The 9,580-nt window shown below is 38.7% G+C and overlaps 1 protein-coding gene across 1 annotated transcript; it reads left to right on the forward strand.

Annotated features, from left to right (window-relative positions):
- The first annotated feature begins 306 nt into the window (after positions 1-306).
- LOC117823071 (lysosomal thioesterase PPT2-like) lies at positions 307-8,777 on the forward strand. Its single transcript, XM_034698118.1, has 8 exons — positions 307-679; positions 1,975-2,128; positions 4,452-4,547; positions 6,194-6,301; positions 6,684-6,767; positions 6,863-6,947; positions 7,632-7,686; positions 7,841-8,777. Exons 1-8 carry the CDS (start codon positions 518-520, stop codon positions 7,982-7,984), a joined length of 888 nt encoding a protein of 295 aa, XP_034554009.1. The 5' UTR covers positions 307-517; the 3' UTR covers positions 7,985-8,777.
- The last annotated feature ends 803 nt before the right edge of the window (positions 8,778-9,580 follow it).

Genomic DNA, 9,580 nt, shown 5'->3' on the forward strand with positions numbered 1-9,580 from the left:
TCATGAGTCATGCATCACTTCAAAATGAATTAAGCAATATTTCATTAAGAAAACTGTTCCATTATTGATAAGTCTTACCCTGTTTACTAATGTCGGACCTCATTCATTAATAATAACTTGTATTTCATATTTTTTCAGACATAAAGTTGCTCAAGGTATTTGTATTGTAATTCTAATCAATACAATAGAAAATGAAAGTAAATCATCAGTTTTCATTCCGCTTTATTGAGATGAATGCTTTTCTAACAGCTGGATGAGCCTCTGGAGGGATGGCTCTTCTTGTTGGTAGGTGGTCTGAGTGAATGTTATAAAAGGGATGTGATAGACTCTTTCACAGTGGGACTTATCAGGAAGAGCGCGCGCGCACACTTTCAAAGTCTAGTCAAAGTTAAAAGAGATCAATAAATAACCAAAGCACAGTTAAAATTCCCATCATTTAGTCTCGCCGTGTTCCTCTACTGATCCTCCATCCTGCTCACCCGGAGGTCTCACCTGCTGCAGTGACCGGGGGAGAGAGATGAGGAGTCCGCAGACCATCCGAGCGGGATCACCGGTGTCTCTGCTGCTGCTGCTGCTGCTCACAAGGGTTCACGTCGACGGGTACAAGCCTGTCATCATCGTGCATGGGCTATTTGATGGACCGGCACAGTTCAAAACATTGACTGTGTACATCACAAAGGTATGGCATCTCAAAAGAGCTCATGTGTGTATGAAGTTAAGTGCAATAGTATTCATGTCAAGTGCAATACCAGAAACTGTGAAAACTTTATATGTTCAATAGTTTTTATTTTATTTGTATTAATAACATGCACTTTCAGGAGCAGCGCTTCTAATTTCATTGTACACCTGACAATGAAAACATGTAAAAGTGAACAGGAGACAGGCTGACATATACCAGAATAATACAGGCTATATGAGATTATTGGTTTCTAGATAGAGATATCATGAACAAGCTCCATATTAATTATGTTTTGCTGATCTAAACAGGGCTAACAGCTATATTTATACGTACGAGTTAATTATCTAGGTTTTAGAAACATGGATTGAGAAGTTAACAGTTGCCAAGAAGTCTAAGTCTGCCCTAATTCATTTTGACATATAGTGGAGCAAAGTTAAATGAGAATATCCAAGTAAAGTACAGACCTTTAGACACTAAATCTATTTATTACTGGTGTAAATGTTCTTCTTCCACTTCTGATTTAAACAGTATTCAGTGATAGTTTGATCTGCTTGATTTCTACTGAAACTTGTATGCACTTTCTTTAAATAGACTCTTGATAAACCTGCTTTTTATATTTATATTAAACATATTTTGCATTCCTACCTCCTGTTATGCTCAATGTGGATGGTTAAGCTATGTAATTGGTCAAATATCACATTCAAACTCAAATTAAGAATGTATTAATAATAACAATAATAGCCTTGAAATGAAAGATTTTAATGAAGGCTGTCAGATTTGAAGAGAAGTGAAAGGGATCAAGGAGTTTCAAGGTAACATTTTCAGTTCCTCGATCACTTTTTATTCCTCAATATCAGTTTCACTATCACAGACTCTCACCACTGTGGTGGTCTCTCTATTGGTAGGTGGTCTCTCTATTGGTAGGTTGGCGGTTTGATCACTGCTCCTGCAGTCACGTGACGAAGTGTCCTTGGGCTCAACACTGAACCCCAAATTGCTCCTGCTGTTGATCAGCTGAGTGTGAGTGTGTATGAATGAGATTAACTATTACATGTTCCCTTACTATAGCAGCCTCTGTCATCAGTGAGTGAATGTGACGAGTATTATAAAAGCTCTTTGAGTGGTCAGAAAGACTAGAATAGTGCTCGATAGTAAAAGTCCATTTACCATTTAAATGAGCTCACGTCTGACTGAGACGGCTGATAGCATTAAGTGAAGTCATCAAGGTGATAGTGAGTTAATCAGTGACTGCTGTGTCTGTTCCTGCTGAACCCACTTTCTCTTTGTTTTTCCAGGTGCATCCCGGCACGGAGGTGAAGGTCATCAGTTTGTACGACAACCTGGCCAGTCTGAAGCCGCTCTGGAGGCAGGTCAACGCCTTCAGGAAAGCCATCGAGTCCATCATGCAAGAAGCTCCTGATGGGGTTCATCTTCTGTGCTACTCACAAGGTCCTCTCTTTCACTCCTAACACACTCACCTAACCACTTCAAAGCCCATGTGAAGGATTATTAAACTTGATATGTAACACCCTGAATTTAAAACTGATATGTGAGGTACAAAAGAGAACAAGACTACTGCAGACAAGACGGACACAGCAAATCTTCACAATAAGTGATATATTAGATTGTTAGAAGTTTGCAGGATGAGAAAACACTCCTTAAATATGTATGCATGGGAGGAGATCAGCAAAGCGACTACATGTACCCCGTTGTCCACAAACCGAAACTTTCTCACAGGAGCTTTAAATGTTAACACACAAACAACAGAGAACATTTTCAACTCTTTTGAGCTTTCTCTCCAAGGAAAAGCAACTCAAGTGGGCTTTTTTTGGGCTATCAAACACTGTAAAGGTACCTCGACTGACATCTTATTTCACTTTCTCCAGTAGAAGTTCACATCAAAGCTCTGTTAGGGGGTTTTCTCCAGTGAAAAGGCGCTCTTTAAGACCCTGGACCATGTTTTCTCCACTTGAACACCCACTTAAGAGTGCATTTTAGGCACCCAGTGGGCACATTATAATGTTAAACAGATCATGATGACAAGATGGGGCCATACAAGTTTGTTTTTTAACATGTAGTCCTTTTTTAAAATACTTAAAGGAATCTGGAAACTGTGACTCTCTCACTCTTACTCAATTCCCACCATCCTCTCACATCTACTCTCTTCATATGGTGCAGCTGTTTGTGGCTTAAACATTGCCAAAACTTGCTAGCTCTTATTGTATAAAATTAAAAAGAGGAAGCTGGAAAGCCCCTCCTTTGGAAATATATGATATACTTTAGATAGACTTTTTTGAACGCAGAACAGCATTAACACACAGAGGCTTTTCTTCCAGAGCTGAGAGCTCACTTGTTTGCATGGCTTAAGGTGAATTGGTACACTCACATTGCCCTCAAATCTCCAAATATTCACATTCATCAGTCAAAAGTTTGGAAACACCTTCTGATTCAAGGGTTTGTATTTATTCTAATTATTTGAAACACTGTAGATTAATACTGAAGGCATCATAACTATTAAAGAACATATATGGAATTATTTAATTAATCAAAAAAGTGTTAAACAAACCAGAATATGTTATATTTGAGATTCTGTAAAGTAGCCCCCTTTTTCCTTCATGACAGCTTTGCATACTCTTGGTATTCTCTCAGTCTGCTTCATGAAGTGGTCTCCTGGAATGGTTTCTAATGAACATGAGCCTCGTCAAGAGTTCATTTGTAGAATGACTTACCTTCTTAATGTGTTTGAGACCATCAGTTGTGTTGTTCAGAGGTAGGATTAGTACACAATGGATAACCCTATTTGACTACTGCTGTAATCCATATTATGGCAAAAACCAGATTATTTCATAGTTTTGATTTCTTCAGTATTAATCTACAATGTCGCAAATAATTAAAATAGATAAAAACATTGAATGAGAAGGTGTGTCCAAACTTTTGACTGGTACTGTATTTCTCATGTTTTGTCCAACCAAGCTACAACACTCAGTGTCGTTTAGTAAAACAACACCACATTAACTGAAACGTCAATGAACATCTCTGACGAAAAGACCATGGAGTTCAATCAACACTAAACACTTGGCATTGTTTCTTCCAGGACTATTGAATTAGACTCCTTCAGTCTCAAACAGGCAGCTGAGAGCATCATGAGAAAGCCCGTCCTCTGTCAGAAAAAGATAAAGATGTGGTGATGAGAAGGGAAGCGTCGGTCAGTCTGTCAGAGACGGAGATAAATTCTAGCTGTCAGATAATGTTAGTCAAAAAGGGATGAGGAATAATTGGAACATGTTGAGTACAAGGACATCAAGAGATCACACAGAGGGAAGGCAGACAGGCTATCTGTGCCATGAAGGTCAATTTTACAATCACAGTCAATGTAGGAAGATACACTGAACAAAGCAGTATATGTTTACTATTATATACGTAAATACTCACTGGAGAGAGAAACAGGGCCGGAGACAAGGAAGGAAACAGATACAACCTCTCATGAAAGATGAAGGACAATATCTACACACAAGTTTCCACACTTCTTCAAAGATAATGTATGCATCTCTTTTTGACCTCAGTGACCCACAGTTCTTGTTATTTATGCTCTTATGTATGTTTTCACTCAAAGACGAAGAAGCAGCAGAGGTCAAACTTTAACCTCAAGTTGGAAAAATTGCATCATCTTTTCTTAAATGAATCTTTCTACAGACATTAAACCACCATGAGGAGCATTCATCTGATACTCTGTATTTGTTGACCCCTCCCTTTATCTGTTTTTTTCTAAAAGGTGGTCTAATGTGCCGAGCGCTTCTCTCCACAACTCCAAACCACAACGTGCACACCTTCATTTCGCTGTCATCACCACAAGCTGGACAGTACGGAGGTCAGGGAGCTACATTTTATATTTTCAGCATTTCCTGATAACCCTCACTCTCCAGGGAACAATGTAATCTTAGGACTCTGTAGGCTTAAAATTGCAGATTTGCATACAACAACTATTCCATGAGAGTTGGGACGCTGTGTAAAATATCGATAACACAAATTTGATGGTTTGCAAACCATTTAAAGCCTTACTTTAATGTGAAATAGTGCAACGACTATGAATCAAATGATGAAACTAGAAACATTTTATTTTTGTATGAAAGATAAATGCTCAGTATCAATCAATCTTTATTTGTATAGCGCCAAATCGCAACAAATGTTATCCCAAGACGCTTTTACAAACAGAGCAGGTCTAGACCACTTTATGTCAAATTATGAACAGAGACCCAACACCAAACAGGGTAAGACTCAGACTGCTTTCTAAACCACCTTCTATACTAGCAGGACACTGATTTGGCTAAAATCCAGTATGTAGTAAGTATGTGAAAAAGAGCAAAATCTGCAGTATGCCAAAACTTCCTGGATGTCTACTGATTCGGGGAAATTTCACAGTGTGCATCGGACCAGTCTACCTTGCGTACTGTTTCCCACAATGCACAGCGGTTGTTCTGCTTTTTCTTTTTTCTTCTTTTTGGACGAGGGAACTCCATTTTTAGGTATTGTGAAAACTGTTAAATTCCATATAACCCACTTCTTGATATTTTAAATAGTAAGTGGATGCTTAAGAAGCAGTTTCACTATCAACTTAGTCGTTGTTTACCTCCGCTTTCAGAAACCAGAAATTCAGTGACGTCTGGCCCAGCATATACTGCAGACCAGATCCAACAGAACAGTCATACGACATACTAAATTCAAATGCAGTATGTAGTAGGCAGTACCTACTGCCTACTATATTCATAGGTAGTATGTAGCAGGCCATTTCGAAAACAGCCTCAGTCTTACCCCGCCTTAATCCACCAAGAGCATTGCACCTCGCGATATTGAGCTAGTTACTGCGGCGAGGCAAAACTTCCTTTTAACAGGCAGAAACCTCAAGCAGAACCAGACTCATGTTAGACAGCCATCTACCTTGACCGAGTTGGGTCTGGAAAGAGGGATAGAGGAGAATAACAGATAGAGGGAGTGGTGATAGTGATGAGATGGGTAGTAGTAGCTGTAGTACAGCATGTCCGTATCAGCTGGAGTCTGGAACATCCACAGCACAGTTTGAATTTGATGCCAGCAACATGTTTCAAGACAGTTGTGACAGGGATATAATGAAATGCCCAAAAAACAAAAACAATTGGAGGAACATCTCCCAACTAATGAGGTCAATGTGCAACAGTTTAGTGGCACGACTGAGTATCAAAAGAGCACCCTAGAGAGGCTCAGAATTAAAGCTGGGAAGAGGTTCACCAGTCTGTGAGAGACTGCATGAGCAAATAGCTCAACTATTGCTGGCATCAAAGTTTCAATAAACCAACAAAGAGTTTCAGTTTCAACATTTGATATATTGTCTTTGCACCTTTTTTTAATTAAACATTGGCTCTAAGCAATTTGCAAACCATCAAAATCTGTTTTTATTAACATCGCTTCCCACCTTTTTAGAATTTGGGTTGTACATCCTAAATATCCAATCACAGGTTTTCTACCTGTCTCTCTCCACAGACACTGAGTACCTGAGATGGATATTCCCAGACTGCATGAAGAAGTCAGTGTTTCGTATCTGCTACAACAGATTTGGACAGAAAGTGTCCATTTGCGACTACTGGAATGGTGAGAATGTGGGAGGGGGTCGTCGATGATTGGAAAAACAGAAGAAGTCTTAACCTCTATCAACCTTTTGTGATGTCCCAAACCTGAGAGATGAGTTAGTCTAATTCCTACAGCTGCTGGTTTAAGAAAATGAATATTTGGCATGATATGATGAAACAGCTGGCACTTGCATACGGTGAACTACTGTCCATTCTGTCATCACTGACTCACAGAGATCAACATCAGGGGCTGCCATCCTGGTTGTTTAGAAAAGTCAGTCAACATATTTAACCCTTGTGATTGGCTTAAGCAGTAGCACTTTTTAATTTCCCTCAAAAGGATACCACATCAGTTATTGCGTGTAGAGTTTTTGTGTGAAGGCCTGAATACCTTTTCTCTACAGACCCACATCACAGATCTCGCTACCTGCAGTACAACAGCTTTCTGGCCATGATTAATGGCGAAAGGCCAAACAGTGACATGAAAGGTAATGGATACACTACTTTCACAGGCCATCATGTTTGATTGATGATGTACGGTTAAAAAAGTATGACAGTGGGGGTTTCTCCTGTTTCTCTACAGCGTGGAGGGAAAACTTCCTGCGCATCAAGAAGCTTGTTCTGATTGGAGGACCAGATGATGGCGTCATAACACCATGGCAGTCAAGGTTTTACTCCTGTCTAAGTTTTACAGCTAAAAAAAACACTGGTGGTTCTCATTCCTATTAATTTAAAAGTGCTGTTATAAATGCGTCTAATTTGCCAGGAGGTGGATATAAAAGTGTAAGATCAAGTTGAATTACTTAAAGCTGCTGTTGGTAGTCACAGAGTGAACATTTGTTCAGAGAGAGGGACTTTGAATGCCAACACTATCCCTCCCAACCAGATTTCCTCTTAGCCTCCCAACACAGATCGCCGCGTGCATGATAGTGCCGGAATCATAACCAAACGGAGGACGTAGTAGGGGCTGCCCTTTAACCAATCAGGAAAGAGGATTGGAGATTAGTTATGATTGGTCCGTCATAACGGGAACGAGGGGAATAATAACATTGCTTGATACAAAGACATTGGAAAACGCAGAGATTTTGTGATAGTCTTAAATTACTCCATTTACCGATGAGTACCGATGAGCATTATGACCTTTTCTCCAAACCCAGCAGAAAAAAAGTAACGTTTTTTACACCATTCCTACCAACAGCAGCTTTGTGTTAGTTGTATTTTTGCAAGACACTGAGGACGTTTCTACTGTGGAGCACTCAAAACGTGTGTTCAGCGAGAGGTTTCATGCCAAAACACCAACAGGTTTCATTTTCCCTTCACCTGGACTGACTTGTTTCCTCTTTTCTGCTCAGCCACTTTGGATTCTTTGACAGCAAAGAAAACATCATTGAAATGAGGAACCAGGAGGTGAGTTTCAAAATCGTGCATCAAACCATACGCCCCATCACTTCTGTACCCCCGTAACCAGCCTGAACACAGCCGACTTCTATCTCTTCTTGTTTTTGTGATAAACTCACATGTTGGGTGACTTGTATTTCTCTTTTTTTGTCACTTCTCAAAGTATTACAAGAACGACACATTTGGTCTGAAGACGCTGGATGCTAATGGAGACGTGTCGGTGTGCATTCACTCTGGAGTGAAGCACGTTAACTGGCACTCTAACTTCACAGTGTTCAGTGGCTGCATGGAGAAGTGGCTAACATGAAAACGACTCAGTGACCGGGTGTAGAACATGATAAAGAAAGCGTAATGCAACTGAATGAGACTTTGTGATGAAGAAGTGTAACTTTTAAAGACGCAGGGGCATTGGTGGTAACTGTAGAAAAGTTATTGCTTGCACAAGTATGTACATATGATTGATATTTTTGAAAGAGAAGGGAAAGAAGCAACAGTTGTGACGTATTTTGCAGGAAAAAGTTCAGATTGTTTCTATACATGATGTTTGCAAATGAGCAGGCTGCTAGCTGGCCTGCAAGTTTAAACAATTTTAAAGTGACAGGCAAATTATGATTTTAATTTATTTTCAAAATAACCCAAAAAGAGAGATAAAAAAAAAAAGGTTAAGATATTTTTTTCTATAAGACCCTCTTCATTTTTTTACAATAAGATGTGACAAATGAACTAGAGATAACCGAGAGTAAATATCTGATCGATGATCCCTTTTGTGTTTATGTTATTCAAAAGAGTATTATTTTGTAAATATGTTCTTGGCTTTTTTTCTTAAACAGTATTTTAAATCTTTTCATTTTTATATTCAGATGCATCCTTACATAGGCCTTAACATTTCTGATATGAAATTAATCAGACTTGTCCTTGCAATACTTGAACATTTAAAAATCATTGCTGCCCTCTAGTGGACAATTCAGGTATGTTGCTTTTCTGCAAAAAAAGGAACATGATGTAAAGTTCAAACCACCAGAGAGTGGAATAAGACCTGTTTCTGATGTGTGAAATGTTGTTCTTTTATATCTGCATTAAAAGTTTTTGCAGTAACATTTCTCTATTTCTCAGATAGTTTGTTTTGGATTTGTTATGGTTGAGAATTTTTCACACCTCTTCTGACCCCTGACATACTAAGAGAAAATTCTGATTGATTTTTTGTGGCACTTCACTCTGATATATGATGCTTTTTACATCTCTGTGATATGTGGTGTTGAAATTTGTTTTTTACTGACTTGGTTACCATCTGCATGTATCGGCATAAACGGCACAAACTAAGAGAAATCCCCCCATCATGCGTCAGTCCTGTTCAGTCTATAGTCCATTTAATAATCCTGAGTTATCAAATGTTATCATTTTTATTGTTAGAGGATTTTAAAACAATATAATTGGTTGCAAGTTGCTGTATGATATCCTACCATTTAAGTATGTTGTTCAATAACACAGACAAAAAAAGTCTCTTTAATTGTAATAAAAAAGTACCACAAAGTAGAGGTGAAAAGTTACCAAAGTACTGCATCACTGAAATAGAAACGAAACAAATGAAACGGAACATTTTTATTTATAGATCTATTGAATTATTTTTGGTAACATCCCTTCATGTTTAACCTCTCCATTAGATCTTTCATAATATGTATCCTGTTTAACTGTTGAGGGTTCAAATGTTGTTGTTTTGCCTAATATGTAAACAATATGTTTCATCCCTGACCACAGAGTTCACATGTTGACACTTTTGCCCTTTACACATGGTTAACACAAACCAGTATAGTGGATGTGATCAGCCAATTAAAGAAATTGATTTTCCTTACTGAACAGATGTATAGGGGTTGGGTTATAGATCGTGAGGCAATAGAAACAGCAT

Source organism: Notolabrus celidotus, chromosome 12 (assembly GCF_009762535.1).
Source record: "Notolabrus celidotus isolate fNotCel1 chromosome 12, fNotCel1.pri, whole genome shotgun sequence".
Lineage (NCBI taxonomy): Eukaryota > Metazoa > Chordata > Actinopteri > Labriformes > Labridae > Notolabrus > Notolabrus celidotus.

Excerpts from the sequence above, each read along its gene's own strand:
- LOC117823071 (XM_034698118.1), top strand. The coding sequence starts at position 518 with ATGAGGAGTCCGCAGACCATCCGAGCGGGATCACCGGTGTCTCTGCTG. Across the intron at positions 6,302-6,683 it reads CATTTGCGACTACTGGAATG|ACCCACATCACAGATCTCGC; the intron begins GTGAGAATGTGG and ends TTTTCTCTACAG. Across the intron at positions 6,768-6,862 it reads GCCAAACAGTGACATGAAAG|CGTGGAGGGAAAACTTCCTG; the intron begins GTAATGGATACA and ends GTTTCTCTACAG.